The sequence below is a fragment of the Thalia democratica genome, chromosome 5 (genome assembly GCF_965202585.1).
Source record: "Thalia democratica chromosome 5, ktThaDemo2.hap1.1, whole genome shotgun sequence".
Lineage (NCBI taxonomy): Eukaryota > Metazoa > Chordata > Thaliacea > Salpida > Salpidae > Thalia > Thalia democratica.
This window is the reverse complement of record NC_139169.1, coordinates 73,597,043-73,614,468: the sequence shown is the minus strand read 5'-3', so window position 1 is coordinate 73,614,468 and position 17,426 is coordinate 73,597,043. Positions and strand designations below refer to the sequence as shown.

Sequence of the window (17,426 nt, the reverse complement as noted above, 5' to 3'; positions counted from 1 at the left end):
GCTTTAAAGTTGAAAGGCTAAAAAAACAAACGCACGCCTTCTTTAAATCTATGGGGTTACGAGTCACTGTTTAATCACCCATATTGACGACTGACTACCTGGATGTCAAGCTCAACTTGTTTGATCTCTTCTATATACCTTATAAAAAGCAAAACGCAAAAATTATGTATATAAGTAAATGTTCTAGCCACCCAAAAAATTTTATAAAGCAAATACCGAAAATTATAAGTCAACGTTTAAATAAAAGATCAAGCATAGAAAAAAACTTTTTAAAGACAAAACAAGATTACGAATTAATAATGAAAAAATGCGGTTCGATGATAAACTTAATTTTGAAACAACGGAGCAAAAAAAACAAAACGACCAGTAAAATTAAAAGAAAGCGAATTATAATTTGGTATAATCCCCGTTCTGTACTTCAGTTAAAACAAATATTGGGTGAGAATTTATAAATCTAGTAAAAAAACATTTTATCCCAAAGAGTACCCGATGTGGTGTCTAATTATCAAATCTAAATTGCTAAGGGTAATTAAATGGGGAAATATATGGTTAGATAAGATAAATAAATTTAAGATACTTAAAAGTCAACAAAAGTTTATTTACAAATATAAAATAATCACACGACACACTAACTAAAACTACAATTGAACACAAGTAACAAAAAGTATCTCAAACTAACGAAAACGAAGTATTTCAGACTTAAACTTAAACATTTTATAATACAACATTTCGAGCTTTACCAAACATCAATGATACTGCTACTGCAAGTAAATGCAAGTAAAATTCCGTTTTATAAATGTAACTCCTAACATTAACTAATTTATAAATGAAACAAATGTAACTCCTAACAATAAAAAAAGTTTTTGTTTTTTCAATACTGGGAACACGTCACGAAATCTGCGTAAAACAGTTTACAACATCCGCTTTAAAATAAGAAAATGAAATGTTAATATAATTACAATTTCAACAAAAATAATTCATTATCAAAGATCTTTAACAAACATAATACGCGAATAAGTTATTCATGTATGGCGAATTTGGATAGATGGATTAAGTCACGCAATCAATGGATTTTAAACAAAAGTAATTTAATCAAAAATCTATGTTATTTCGCTCGTGGCTGTAAATATGATTTGAAAGGGGGCAATTGCCGTTCAGAGAACAATATTTACAAGGCAACCGTTAACTCTGACCTTGAAAAGAAGTTCTATATCGGCTTATGCTCCACTCAGTTCAGATTTTGGTATGCTAACCATAAAAAATCTTTTAAAGGTGGTGTATACAAAAATGAGACTGAGCTTTCAAAGTATGTTTGCAGCCTAAAGCGTAAAAAAATTGATTTCAAATTAATTTGGGAGGTGAAAAAAGAGCGCAGCCAATAGCAGATGGTAATAACTAGTGATGTACCGGACTCACTATCCGGGTCCGGGTCCGGCCGGATATTGCCATTTTTGTCTGATATCCGGATCCGGCCGGATTCTAATTTGAAAAAAAAGTCCGGATCCGGTTCAGGCCGGATTCTAATTTGTAAAAAAAGTCCGGATCCGGTTCCGGCCGGACTCTAATTTGAAAAAAAAGTCCGGACCCGGATCTAGTTAGTAAAAAAGAGAATACTGAAAAGTATTTTTTCAGAATAAACCCTGTGTAAATTAATAAGAGTCATTTTGTCAGTAAAAATTAAACACCTACCGTGATTGGCTCATTTTGTACACGTGACTAATTTACATTTGTTTACATTTAAACTATGAAATAAACAACTAAGAAATGCAACTCTTTACATATGTTGTAAAATTGAAAACTTTTGAATGAATACTTGCATTATTTCTTGTTTAAAGTTGAGCTCAGAGAATATTTAGAGTTAATACGGTTGAATGTACGAGCCGATGAGAATCATATGACGAAATGTTTCAAACTAAATACTGATGCAACAAAACATCAGAACATGACAGGCAGTTTATATGTAAGCAGTTAGTTAGTTTGGTGTGCAGCTTGAAGCAACAAAATATCTTGAACTTTTTTGTGAATGCCTATTGTAAGTAGTGTTTTGTTTTAAAAGTGAATATTTCAACTGGTTTTTAATTGTTTAAATATTTAAGCCAGGTTTATAGTTTAATAGTTTATTAAAAACTTTACAGTTTCTTGTTTACTAAAAGCTTTATTTAATTTTTAGTTTACTGTTTTAAGTCTTTTGATATAGATTTAAATAGCTTCCAGTTTTTAAAGTGTTACCAAAGTAATTTATAATTTTGTATATGCTAGTATTTCTTGTTGTGTTTTATATAAAAGATTCATCACTCAAAACTGTCGTATCTGATTATAGAAAGTAGTCTCAGTTAGAATTTAGTATTTGTTAGATATTAATTAAATAAGGTAGGATTTAATTATGATGGGTAGTACTAATAAGTTAAGTGTACCACAATCGGTCCACAACTTTACTACCAAATTGTCAACCTTTGCTAGCTGTTCTACTGATTATTAGATTAAAGTAATTTTTTCAGTTTTTAAAAACCTTATTCTGACTCAGGCTTGTTTATACTCACTCTAGCTAGTTTTATTGACTTAAACAGTGGCAACCCTGCTAGTTTGAAAACTTTTGGGAATTTTAGAAAAATTTGGACTAAGTTTATCAGGCTAGTTTATTTTTTTATAAAAACTCAGGCTAGTTTTCTTTTAGATTTTGAATAATTTTGAGCTGATCGAGTTTTCAATATTTTGTAATTTTCTAGTGTATTTTCTTCAAGAACTTGATTTCAGAATTTTAATTGTAAATAACACCTAAATTTGTAAACCTTGTGGCTAGCTGTTTTACTTATTATTAGATTAAAGTTCTTTTTTTTTCAGTTTTTAAAAACCTCATTTTGACTCAGGCTACTTTATACTAGTGATGTACCGGACTCACTATCCGGGTCCGGCCGGATGTTGCCATTTTTGTCTGATATCCGGATCCGGCCGGATTCAAATTTGAAAAAAAAGTCCGGATCCGATTCCGGCCGGATTCTAATTTTAAAAAAAAGTCCGGATCCGGTTCCGGCCGGACTCTAATTTGAAAAAAAAGTCCGGATCCGGTTCCGGCCAGATTCTAATTTGAAAAAAAAGTCCGGATCCGGGTCCGGCCGGACCCGAAATTGTGGGTCCGGTACATCACTAGTAATAACCCTGTTTGTAGGTTGTGCTTAAAAGAATCAAGAGTCTTTATGTGTGCGTTAAAAATGGAACGTTGTTAAAATAAGAGAAGTGAATTCATATCGTCTTTTAGACATATGAAAAAGCTCTTCTTAAAATACAACAAATTTTGAAGTATTTAAAAGTTACTTAACTGTTAGCTTTGTGAATTTTAGTTGTTTTAATATCAAGATAAAAGTTCGATTTTTGTACTGAACTTTTACAATGCACAATATTACGTCATACTGTTTTTTTTTGTATAACTTTTGCATCTATGTTAATAAAGTGCTTTTTATTTTAAATACAATTGGCGATTATGGCTAAACGATTAAAGCGTTTAGCTATATGAACATGTGTGCCAGTATTTTTAAAATCGTGTTTTCCAATAAATTATATACATATTTATATACATAAATATAAATAAAAAGGTTTATTCTAAGATGTAAACAGCACATAGGTGAGCTACGCATGAAAGATTTAATTTATTCATTAAATTCAACTTATTTATATATGTATATATATGCATATAAAATAAGGTAACTATTCAAACTTGAACACCTTCTACAGAGCCTACTTGAAGGGCATTCAAACAATTTATTACAAAATAACGATTTCAAATATACTAGAAGATATGTTTCATAAAGATAAATGCTTTAATCATCAGCTAGTTTAGTTTAAAATAAAAAGCACTTTGGTAAGTAAACAGAGATGCAAAAGTTATACAAAAAAACAAAAAAAAATTAGAAGATTAATTTTTGTACCGAATTTTTGTTATGCATAATACTCAATTATTACGTCATAATGCTTTTTAAATCTTAAAATTATCATTTATAAGAGCGCGTTCTAAAATTGTGAACTTACAGAAAACCTGCTTATGGACAAATACAATGTAATAAAATACATGAAAAGGAGCAGTGTTCTATTGGACGGAGTTAAAGAAAGTAAAACAAGCAACTTCATGACAACCGAACTAAATTTGAAGAACTGTGTAGCTGCATATGTTTCATCAAATCTTTTCAAGCTTTCAGCTTTAAATAAAACTTCGGCTCGTTTAATTGGCCGTTGCTTTCTAACGGTTTCCAAGTCAGAAAGTTTTAAAGAGCTGGGTTATGTTTCTGTTGTGAAACTAATTTCAAGCGCTGAGTTGTTTGTGGATTCAGATGTGCAGATATTCAACGCAGCGTACAACTGGTTACGTCATAAAGAACGTAGCAAGTATGCGGGTTACCTTTTGACTAAAATTTGTCGTGCACTCGAGTCAGTTCCGACTTTAACTTACATGTTGGGTAAAGAAGATTGCTTTGTCGTTCGTGATGAGTGTTGTAGGATGATTAGTGAAATTTCACAGGACAAGAACGATTTAAATTCAAAAAATCACAGGACTGCCATCAAAAACAGCGAGGAATACAATTTCGAGACAAACGTTTATGGTTGCAAGAATACCAAAACACCTTATACTTTAAATTTTGTCTGTAAAAGGTCTTCTTTTGTTTCTGGTGCAAACATGTTGCCACCACGACATGAATGGAGAGGAAGCTCGGAAACTTTTTGCATAAAAAACGAAGCATACACCATTAATGATATGATCATTCAAAAGTACTCTACCGCTCACAAAACTTGGCAAGATGTAGATCTTTTGCCCGAATGTCTGAGTATGCGATATTGTGATTGTATCATTTCTTTTAATGACAGCATATACATCCTAGGTGGCAGCTCTTTTAGAATGACGCAAGAAAAATTTGCCTCTTGCTACAAATTTTGCACTATTAATTGTTCGTGGAAAAAAGTCGCTAGCATGCATGAGGCGAGGTGTAATGCATCTAGTTGTGTGTTTCAAGGAAAAATTGTCGTGTGTGGTGGTGAGTCTAATGATGACAACATATTAAAAACGGTTGAAGCGTACGATAGTACTACCGATTCATGGTCAAGAATGCCAAGTATGGTAAAAAGCAGATTATATCACAAATCAGTAGCTACCAGCAGCAAGCTGTTTGTAATTGAAATTTCTCATTTCAAAAGAGCGGAAGTTTATGATTCAACTTGTGAAAAGTTTGTACTGCTGAAGCAAATTCCTGAGTCATTCAAAGTCCGTTTAAGTATTTATTCAGATTGTGTTGTTATTGGAAGCAAGCTTGTAGTTATTTGTAATGAAATACTTTTTTATTATGACATACTGAATGGTGAATGGTCAAAAAGATTAATAGAACCTACACACAACTTTTCCTGCCCTGTTATACCTATAAAACTTTAAAAGTGGGTCGTAGCATCCATAACTTGGCATATGGTTGTTCAACTACACCGTTTGTGACATTTTGGCCCTTTTGTTTTTAGCAACTGCTGAGGTTACTTCAAAAATTTTCATAACTTCTGACAACAATAATGATATAAAGCACATAAACGTTTATTTGCTCTGATTAAAAATTTCAAGATTAAGTAAATTAGTTGCGGTGTATTTATAAGAATATGGGCAGCTATAGTTTTAAACATGTAAATTTTATATTTATTTAAGTGTAGAAAAGTATTTCTAAGTAGTTAAAAAAGTAGCAATAAACCTAAAGAAATAGTTTTAAAGTTTTTACTTTTAGATAATATGTACCTTTTTTCTTAAAAAAAACTTTTTTTCTACTTCTAGTCGATAAAAATGCTAATTTAGTGACAATTTAAGAGAATTTTAATTTTTTACTACGTTACTAACGGTTTTTTTATTACTTACTTTCTTTTTTTTTTGTTATGATTTGTAATAAACGTACATTTGTTTAAAAATTTCGATGATATGTAGAATGACATTGTATAATAAAATTATAAATTTTTTATAAATATTAATTTAACGTTTTTACTTTTTAAATTAAAGAAAAAAATATTCACTTTTCGCTATTGTAAATGGAGGTCATAAAAAAAAAATATTGTTGTTTATTGTTTGATAAGTTTGTAGAAGATCCGCTTAATGATTAAAATATCTTAATATTTTTTACACTAATATAACGTGCTTATCCATTTATTTACCGCCATAGTAAAACTTATCAAGTCTACTTGACGAAATTAAAAGAGACATACAAAAAAAAAAAACGGTTTAGTCGCTCGCAGCGCCTAAAAAGGCTTTTTATTAGTTAAAAACGTAAAAAAAAGTACTGGAATAAAGTTGTTAGAAATTTTTAACACTAATAGTAAATAGTTCATATTTACATTATTTACTTCAACCTTTTTATTTAAAAGCGTTTAACTCAAGTGTTGAAAAGTTAGCTTTGGTTAATTTTTTGACATCCAGAAAACGATAAACAGTAAACTGAATTCATTTTTTACAGTTCTTTTTATAATCAATAAGTATTTAAAGTCACCTTAGATAACAAATTGTTTAAAAATTCTTTTACGAAGTTAGACGTTCTTTTGATAGTTTTTACGACAGTAATATTGGTAGTAAATTGTAGTTAAATTTATTAATTTAAATTAATTTCATTTAGTTTTAAGAAAAAAATAGATGGATTAAATAATAACGAAAAATATTATTCATTGATCATGACTTATCAAAATATAGGCATTGATATTTTATTAAACATTTTATACAATTAACATTTTTTCTTATAAAAAGTTTTGACTCATATACTAGTTTTATTTAAAATTAATTTCTTTGTTTTTTAACCTTTGCAAAGATAGTAAACAGATCTATTTTTTTTAAAGTGTAAACATTTTCAAAATTATGTCAGAGATTATTACCAATTTCGTCATTGATATCCTTCTTTGTAGAAAAAAACTGACAAGCATTCTGATTGGAAGTTCATTCTGGCAGACTTTTTAAAACAAAATTTAAAAATCATATTTCAGAGGTTTTAGCAAAAATCTTATTCAGTTTTGAATTTTCTACTTTTAAAATCTGGTTAAAAATGATCGTAATCAAATAAAAACAAATTTTCTTTTGTATATCTTGCATACTTTGCAAAAACTTACATAATCCCATGCAGTTACGCAAAATAAACATGAAACAGAATTAAGAAAAAATCTTCGCCAAACGAACTCTATGCTTTTTTTTTTAGTAAATATTTTTTCAACAAGTTCTAAAGAATTTAAAACTTTTTGCAAACTTGAAACCAAAAATCTCTTGATTGATTTGCTATTCAAGGCATTTTCTTTTCAGTGAGAAAGCTAAATGTAATTTAAACATAAAAGGCATTTAGAGGATTTCACTTCCAAAAATTTTTAATGCATAAATCTCGATTGTTGTTTTTAAATTTCTCTCTCGGGCTTGGTAAGGAATTGAAAAAAGTCAAAGTTGAACTAAAAACAATGAAATTGTGTTTTTAAGTTGTTTAATATGACACACTCTTATTTGGAAATATTCATGTACAATTTGAAGTTTTGGTTTACATAGAGAGATTAAAAAAAAAATTAAAACTAATAATGAGTTTTATTTTTATTAAAACGCGAATTTTTTAAAGTGTAATACTTATGATGAGGTTGCAATAAATTATTATGCAGATTAAACATTGAAATGATTTAACTATTTAGTTTGCATTCTTTTAAAGAACGCCTCAACGTTTGTCTACTGCAGGGTTTCCCAAACTTATTTACTAAATCGCCCCCTTTTCAGAAATTTGAAAAAAAAATCGCCCCCCACGATTTTACAAAGTAGTTTTTCTCTTGAGTACAAACTTTTAAGCCAAAAAAATTGTGTTTGAAATGTACTTCAGTCCGGTACTTCTTATTCACGCACTTTTGGGCTATGTTTAAAGTAGTTTACAGGGCTTTAGAAAATAATCTACACTTATTTTCTTATAAGCCCAGTAAAGTATATAAAAATACTTAATTATTAAAAAACCTTTAGTAACTTGTAATCAATCCTTTTTAAATATGAATTGTTTCAAAACTAATAAAACTTTTAGGTTAGTGGTGGACAACTTTTGTAGTCACCAATTAAAAAGTCTTTTCTAGTTTCAACTCGTTAAAAAATAAAAATGCGGGCTGCATAATTTAAAATATAACGTAAAAAAAAAAAAAACTGGAGGGAAATTGTAATAAAATGTTTAGTATTATTGTGATCTAAGAAATACTATTGTGAACTGATACCCAAGTTGAAAGCGCATTTCAAAATATTAAGTATCAAAAAACTAATTTTATTTATTTTCCAGAAAGTTGTTTTCAAGTTAATTAGCGGGTCGAAATTTTTCTGAATCCGAACCGTACGTTACCCATCTAAAATCTTAACTGAAACCTGGCATTGTAATAATCTCTCATATAACGAATTTTGGACATTTAGTAGTTAATACTAAGTAACTTATTTAAGCCGCACAAAATACTAAATTTTTTTTTTATATTTAGGCATATTCTAAAATTACTATACCAGAGTAAAAAAACTATAAAAGAATGAAAAGTTTATTTTACACATAATGAAATAAATATTAAAACATAATTTGTGATCTAGTTTGAGGAAGTTTGACCGACTGATTGATTATCTCACATGAAAAGTAGTTTCATCAACAGCTTTAGTTAATGCAGTAAAATTATAAATTTCAATGCGAAGATATATTATAAGCAAGTTAGCTGTAAAGTTAAAATTTTAATTTTAAACCTTTTCAAATATATGTTGCGTAGTAGAATACTATGAAATAGTATTTGACTTGGAATAACCTTAAGGAAACTAAACCTTAATTATAACAATTTTTTTTATCTTAATTTTAATTCAAAAAAAAATCAAGTATTTTACAGTTAATTCTGTGAACAGATAGTAATCAATAAAAATAAAAAAACTGTTAATTAGGTTAAAATTTTGTTTTGTAACTGTAGCAGTCTTTTTGATGGCTTATTTAATTGAGTTTTTTTTTTCTAGCTATTAGCTTATAATAATTTATCAGAGAAAAATAGTTAAAATAAACAACACATTCTAATTGCTAAGATACTTTAAATTAAAATAAAACAAAAAAAAAGTTGTATTAATAATTTGAAAATCCTCAATAAATGAATTTCTTAACAATAATAAATCAAGTTAGAAAATAAAAATGAGTTTAAGAATCTTTTTGATGAAAAATTTTAAGTCATCTCAAATTAAGACCTTAAATCTATACTCTTTTAAAACCAAAAAAATCTTTTTTGACATAAAAACTTTAATGGTTATCAAGATTTTTTATTTATTAAATAAACAGATTAAACAAGGTTAAATAAATATTTTTCAAACAAATATTTTAATCACTATGCTTTAAAAACTTTTAGTGTAATGTAAAACGACAAATATAAACTACAAAATTAACCAGGTCAAAAAAAAATATTAACATTTTTAAAACATAAACCATTTAATAGTTTCAGTAGACTTCCGCTTAAGTTCGCACTTTGAACAAAATCGAAAAAAGGCGAATTCAAAAATGCATTATCATTTATTTTTACAAAATGACAAATTTCAATATGTTATATGCAATAATGTTATGAATAAATATGAAATCCACTAAAACATAAAACAAACATTCATTTAAAAAATAGATCTATATGAGCTATAAAATATTATATTATGTTTGTTTTATTGATACTTAGTTAGTAATAGACTTTTTTTTATCTTAAACTTAAGAAAATATAAATTTGCACTTTTTTTAGGTAAAAAGTGCGAACTCAAGAGAAATTCTACCGTAATTAATATTTATTAGGCATTATGCAAACCTGTTATAGAATAAATAACTTAAAAGAATTTTTAATATAAAAAGACTACTTAAATACAATACAAACCAGGTTAAACAAGAAGTATTTTAGAAGATCAAATAAATAATTAAACTTTTAAAAAATAATGTCTGCTACTGAATTCAAATATAATGCGAAGGATGAGGTTCATGAATACTTGCAAGTTTTTCTAATCTGATTCTAAATCAGTAAAATAAAGCTTTAAGTCACCTCCTTTACAAATATCTAGATTAGATCTTTTCCTCAAAATGTTAATAACTGAACTGAAAGTTTTTTTAATTCTATAGCTAGAAGGAAAAGCTATAAATAACAATCTAAATTTCTCTTAAATGATTGAAAGCTTTTGTCTTAGTTTTTGTTAAGTCTAAAAGCTTTCAGATCGTTCTTTGGAAAAATTTACTTTAAGTTCAAGGTCAGTTTGTAAGTCTGAGAACGTTTCCTGTAAGTCGTTTACTTCAAAAAGATCTGCCTCAAAGGGATTCATATTTTTATCTATATGATAGCTTTATTGTGACAAATCGAAATTTTAATTTTTAATAATTCAAAATTGTTAAACATTCCAGATTTTTCCAGGTTTTTTTTTTGCCTAAATTGTCAAACTCTAGGTTTTTCCAGATTTCTAGGTAAGTTGGCAACCCTGTATAGTTTTATTTCTTAGTCTAACTTAGTAAATTTTCAAAAAACAATTGGAAATATTATGAGGTGATACTTAATAATAGACACCATAGATTTTTATAAACCATTTATGATCACAAATACCATATATGTCAGGTTATAAAATGTCGAGATGGATTCCGATCGTCTATGATTTATGTAATTTTTAAGTAAAAATATATATGAATGAAAATATGTAATTTACTTGAAAGTAGAAATCATAAGCAATTGGTTTTTTTTTCTATATTTTACATAAACAAAATAAACTTTTTTCTTTAAGTTTTACCTCATAGTCAAATATTTAATAGCAAGCTAAAACTAGTAAAAAAGCAAGATAAAAAGTAAGAGTTATATAACTGCCCAAAATTTTAAAATCGCCCCCTTTTCGCCCCCTTACTAGTTATCGCCCACCCTTTCGCCCCCTTACTAATTATCGCCCCCCGACTTACTAAAATCGCCCCCAGGGGGGCGATATCGCCCACTTTGGGAAACCCTGGTCTACTGTTTTACTTAAACAAATGTAAACCAACTGATTTTAAAACTGATATGGTGCTAATTTTTTTTTTTTTGCTTTTTTGATCTATCTCCATAATTTAAATTTCACTCAAATTATTGATTGAGAATCTTGTTCAAAGTCAAAAGTATTAGAGATCAGAACCAGATTGTGTTACATTAGTAGTTGCACTAAAACAACATAATTTTTTGTTTACAAAAGAACTGCAGCAACATGTTACGTCATAATAAAATTTTAGATAATCAGTCAAGTTATATTTTGATAATACCTTCTAGTTCAAGCTCAAGTTAAAAGTAATAATGTAAAGAGTCAACAGATGTAAAAATATAGCTAAGATTGTTTACACATTGATAACAAATTATCTTTGTTATAAAACAAAATATAATTTTCTATAAAGTTTTTAACAAGCAATTAATAAAACTATTAAATAGTCTTAATTCAAAAGATAAAACATATTTTAACTTTTATTACAACAAAATTTGGGTTTTCGATAATGGAAAATTTTAAAAATTATTTAAGAAAGTATTTTTATAAGTTACATTAAAGAATACATTCTATAAAATTACGTAATAATTTAAATCAAACTAGTTTTATTTTGTCACAACATGACAATGCAATAGTTTAAAATTTTATATCATATAATCTATGTACAAAAGTCTTACCAATGCAAAGTAGTTTTATTTTCAAAAAAGCGGATTGTAATTGTAAAATGTTGTAAATTAATCAAATCATTTGCTTTAAATTAAAATAAAATTTTCGAAATGAAAATTAAAAGTTACTTAAGACCTAATTAAACTAAATTTTTTTATTTAAAAAATAATATATCTTTGGTTAAAAATTATTTTTTTTAATTCTTTTGCAAACAAGTTAAATACTAAAAATATGTTTAAAGAAATCCTCAAGAGTAGTTTCTACTTTTAGAAATTTTTATCAAAGCTTAAAAAGTTTAATATAGTTGTATTATTATCATACTTTGAGTTTTACTTGAAATGTTTTTTCAGTGTTTTCTAAACAAAACTTCCTAGTTATAAAAACACAACTACAATTTTTTTTAATAACAGTAACATACATGTTTTACTTCTGGATCAAGAGAAACAGCAATTTCGGCAGCAGGTGTCGTTGTTGCGGTCGGGAGGGCATGTAAGCGTTATGACGTCACAATATGTAAGACGGTAAGTATAGGAGAAAATTCTATTAGTTGATCATTTCTCGATTAATAGAGATTTATTGGTAATATTACATTTAGCCTTTCCACCTGTGAAGAGTAAAACCCTTATACAAAATTTTGTTTGGTAAAAAAACTAAAAAATTGATTAAAGTAAAGACGAATGAGTAGCAACACTGTTGTTATTGTGTTTACATAAATCCACGGTTGAGCTTTTGTTTTTAATTAAAAATTTTATTAATTTGAACATCAGACTTTATTTTATAATTGTTAATGTTGGAAGAACACTTAAATTCTTTTCTTTCCAATATATTTCGTTAAATTCTCTTCATGGAAATTACAATTGAAATAATACTATAAACCACGAAGTATATATACAAAATTTTTACAAATTAACTAACTAATCAATTAAGTAAACGTAAATGTAATCAACGAAAACTTTAAAAATCAACACAAAATGATCTTAACTTAATAAGGCTAAAGTATAGTCAAATTCTTTCTTTTTACATAAATTTGGTTGATTTAAATGTATTAAAATGGCTCAAGTCTAATTAATTTCAATGTATTTGAACATTGTCGCATTACACTGAAATTAGATAATGCAAACTTTTTCCACAACTTTGATTATTCACAAGGTGTTCTGCTATTGCGGATTTTTTATTGCATTTTTGACTGCAACACTCTTTTCGTCTTTTTGTCTATAATATACGAAGTGATACACTTGGAAAAATGTTCAAAAGAAACAATTAAAGACAAAAAGACGAAAAGAGTGTTGCAGTCAAAAATGCAATAAAAAGTCCGCAATAGCAGAACACCTTGTGAATAATCCAAGTTGTGGAAAAAAGTTTGCATTATCTAATTTCAGTGTAATGCAACAATGTTTAAATACATTGGAATTAATTAGACTTGAAGCCATTTTAATACATTTAAATCAACCAAATTTATATAAAAAGAAAGAATTTGACTATACTTTAGCCTTACTAAGTTAAGATCATTTTGTGTTGATTTTTAAAGTTTTTGTTGATTACATTTACGTTTACTTAATTGATTAATTAGTTAATTTGGAAAATTTTGTATATAAACTTCATGTTTTATTGTATTGTTTCATTTGTAATTTCCATGAAGAGAATTTAACGAAATATATTCGAAAGAAAAGAATTTAAGTGTTCTTCCAACATTAACAATTATAAAATAAAGTCTGATGTTTAAATTAATAAAATTTTTAATTAAAAACAAAAGCTCAACCGAGGATTTATGTAAACACAATAACAACAGTGTTGCTACTCATTCGTCTTTACTTTAATCATTTTTTTAGTTTTTTTACCAAACAAAATTTTGTTTAAGGGTTTTACTCTTCACAGGTGGAAAGGTTAAATGTAATATTACCAACAAATCTCTATTAATCGAGAAATGATCAACTAATAGAATTTTCTCCTATACTTACCGTCTTACATATTGTTACGTCATCACGCTTACATGCCCTCCCGACCGCAACAACGACACCTGCTGCCGAAATTGCCGTTTCTCTTGAATCAGAAGTAAAACATGTATGTTACTGTTATTAAAAAAAAATTGTAGTTGTGTTTTTATAACTAGGAAGTTTTGTTTAGATAACACTGAAAAAACATTTCAAGTAAAACTCATAGTATGATAATAATACAATTATATTAAACTTTTTAAGCTTTGATAAAAATGTCTAAAAGTACATACTACTCTTGAGGATTTCTTTAAACATACTTTTAATATTTAACTTGTTTGCAAAAGAATTAAAAACAACTTTTTAACCAAAGATAAATTACTTTTTAAATAAAAAAATTTAGTTTAATTAGGTCTTAAGTAACTTTTAATTTTCATTTCGAAAATTTTATTTTAAAGCAAATGATTTGATTTATTAACAACATTTTTCAATTACAATCCGCTTTTTTGAAAATAAAACTACTTTGCATTGGTAAGACTTTTGTACATAGATTATATGATAAAAAATCCTAAACTATTGCATTGTCATGTTGTGACAAAATAAAACTAGTTTGATTTAAATTATTACGTAATTTTATAGAACGTATTCTTTAACGTAATTTATGAAAATACTTTTTATAAATAATTTTTAAAATTTTCCATTATCGAAAACCCAAATTTTGTTGTAATAAAAGTTAAAATATGTTTTATCTTTTGAATTTAGACTATTTAATAGTTTTATTAATTGCTTGTTAAAAACTTTATAGAAAGTTATATTTTGTTTTATAAAAAAGATAATTTGTTATCAATGTGTAAACAATCTTAAGTATATTTTTACATCTGTTAGACTAAAGTTTGTATTAATGTGTACCCAAGTGGGGATAAAAAATAATTTATACATTTCATATCTCATGTAGAACAAATTTAACGTGAGAAACTTTCTACTGATCTTATTTTGCTAATGAACAGCATGTTAAATTAATTGGCTTACATGTTTATTGAACATATAGTTTAAATTTGTGTGATGTAGCTTCAATATAATAAACTAGTTTATAATGCACAACAATTTTTATCTTGTATATTTTTTTTTATTTGAAAGCAATTAATGCGTTGCAGTAAGTTTTAAAATACGGAAAAGTATGAATATATTTTAAAATTGTAATTTTTATTTAAACTTTTGGGGTAAAGTTATTTTTTCTTTAAAGTGTTAACTTGTAATACTTTTAATAAAATCTGACAGATAAAGCAATATATTACAATTAATATTTTTAACGTAGTTGATGTGCATCTCAGTATATTTACCAGTTCTAGAAAAAATAATGTCATTAAAAGTTTACACACAGCTTTATGACTTTTAAGTGGTGTGACTTGGTTTTACTTGTAAACAACTTTCTATCATTCATCGCTTTAATGAACTATTATTATTTTTAGGTTTTTTTCGGTGTTTAGTTAGTATTTACAGTGTGTTTCAATGTGCACTTTCCGACGTTGATTGACTTTAGTTTTTTTGGTTTTTTAACGTTTAGACCTAAATATAAATTTATACCTCTGTTTATATACAGTTATTTGTCTCAACTAAAAAAGATTGCTCAATTTACTGAAATTTGAATTGCTTATTTTAATAAAGATGTGCAAATTAAATATTTTATTTACAACCAGGTTTGGGTGACAAAAAAGTTGCGACCTTTTCAAGCAAAATAAAATAGTAGACTGCACATAAAAACGTTGCTTATCTATAAAGTTATTTAAAAACTTGTTCATGCATGAAAATCTAAACAAAATCATCTGAAACTATACATTTTTGTTTATATTAATATAGTTTCAATGAACGTAATTTTTTATAATACTCTGAGTTTATAAACTATATCGATTTTTTATAAAATATTGTTGTGTGACCGTTATAATGTTTTTTTTTATAAACTTTGTTTTGAAGTACTTTAGTTTTTTACACACGCTACGGATGTCATTTTATTCCTTTTAAATTTTTAACCTTATAATAAATGAGTTTAAAGTAGATCATATAATAATGTTTTTAAGTTCAAAAACTTTATCAAATGTGTTTTTGTTAGATATTCATAAAAATTAATAAAACTGACTTTTTTATCGTTAAAACTTATACTATTTAACTTAATGATTTTCAAAGTATTAAAATTTTAGGTATAACTAAAGGAACTAAAGTAATTTTATTTTATTTATGTCATTTTCAAGCTAGTTTTTTTGTAAACTACATAAACTTAAAAAAACTTAATTGGCAAAACAAAACTTGTAGACTTAGTTTTTGTTTATAATAAATTTTAGTACTATGTTAATTTTAAACAAGAATAAGTTTGTACTTTTACTAGTTCTGAAATTGTTTAAGTTTGCTTGCATGTATGACTAGTTATTAAACATGTTTTAATTAACATATATTATGTCTTATGTAAAATACTAAGCTGTGAAATAGTTACATAACTTTTTAGCAAGTAATTCTGTATCTAGATTTTGATTTTTAGTGACAAAAATAATGTTTTTTTCCTTATAACTTGACGCATGTGTTCTATTTAGATGTTATATTATAAGCTACTTAACAGTTTAAATTTACATTATGTTTACATGTTTAAATTCTAAGTTTTACTTTATTACCTTATCAAACTAGTTTTACGTACTTTCACTCAGGTAAATAAGTAAAATGTTATAAGTTTTATATTAATAAAAAACGCAGTTTTAAGCTCGTTTTACCTTTTAACAAACAAAATCATTATTATTTTTTGTTTTTTTAAACGTACATAGTATAGTTTAGTAACTAAACTAACCTTCGTAATTATAAACTAATTACTCATCTATCAATTTGACAAAGTTTTACTTTGTATTAAACATTAAGTTTGTTTTTGTTAATATATAATACTTAAAATAAGGCAACTTTTTTATTTATTAGTTTTCAATAAAGTATAGCGATTACACATTAAAATGGTTTAAAAGTCTTGCATTTAACTTATAGTAGTCAGTAGTTTTTACATACAAAACTACTTTTTGACATGCATGCAATCTTATGTATTAATGTAAAATGATAAGCAAGTAATGTAAGCTTTATTTGTCCAAAACTAAAACTAATTAAATTAAGTGATTGTTTAATAAATACTCTAAAATAATTAAAACATTTCTTCATGAAAAACTGCCAAAATTTGGTGTTTTTTATCGTTTTTGTAATTGTTTAAAGGTGTGAACTTTGCAACGTTTAAAAAACACAAATTTTCAAAGCTGAGTTGCGTTGATGTGGTCTCGTTTAATTTGCGGGCTCAGTTTCAATTTTAATTGCTTTGAGAAACACATGCATTTTGGAAAAGAGCGAATTTTTTATAATGTGGCTTTGAAACGCAAACGGATTAGCGATGAACGTCCGGTATACGAGGCTGTTGATATAGGAAATTTTATTGTGCGTATCAATAAGTTATACTTATTAGTTTGTTTTTGTTGACAAGTTTGGTTTTCTCTCATTCAGCTTTTGATGAGGTGATAAAAATGCAAGTTCGTACCAACTAAACTTTTGTAAATGCAATCTACAAGCTTCGTGTAATGATAACAATTTAATATAAAAAATTACTAATGTTTGTTTGAACAATGCATAAACACCGTTATCTACTTAAAGTTGCATTTTTCTTCTAATGCTTGGTAGTTTTTATCAACCAAAGCTATATTAAAATATACTTTAAGGTAATGTGTATTAGAACAAAATTTGATCTATATACAATATACATCTATAAAAATGATTATTTGTGCAGTAATTTATTACTTTCAAGTAATTTAAAACATAAAATCATTTTCCTCTTGTTTCAATTAATTTAT

At 26.6% G+C, this 17,426-nt stretch overlaps 1 protein-coding gene across 1 annotated transcript; it reads left to right on the top strand.

The window, feature by feature from the left end:
• The first annotated feature begins 4,063 nt into the window (after positions 1-4,063).
• LOC145836876 (kelch-like protein 25) lies at positions 4,064-5,413 on the top strand. Its single transcript, XM_082944649.1, has one exon. It carries the CDS (start codon positions 4,064-4,066, stop codon positions 5,411-5,413), a length of 1,350 nt encoding a protein of 449 aa, XP_082800775.1.
• Positions 5,414-17,426: the final 12,013 nt, after the last annotated feature.

Excerpts from the sequence above, each read along its gene's own strand:
- LOC145836876 (XM_082944649.1), top strand. The coding sequence starts at position 4,064 with ATGAAAAGGAGCAGTGTTCTATTGGACGGAGTTAAAGAAAGTAAAACA.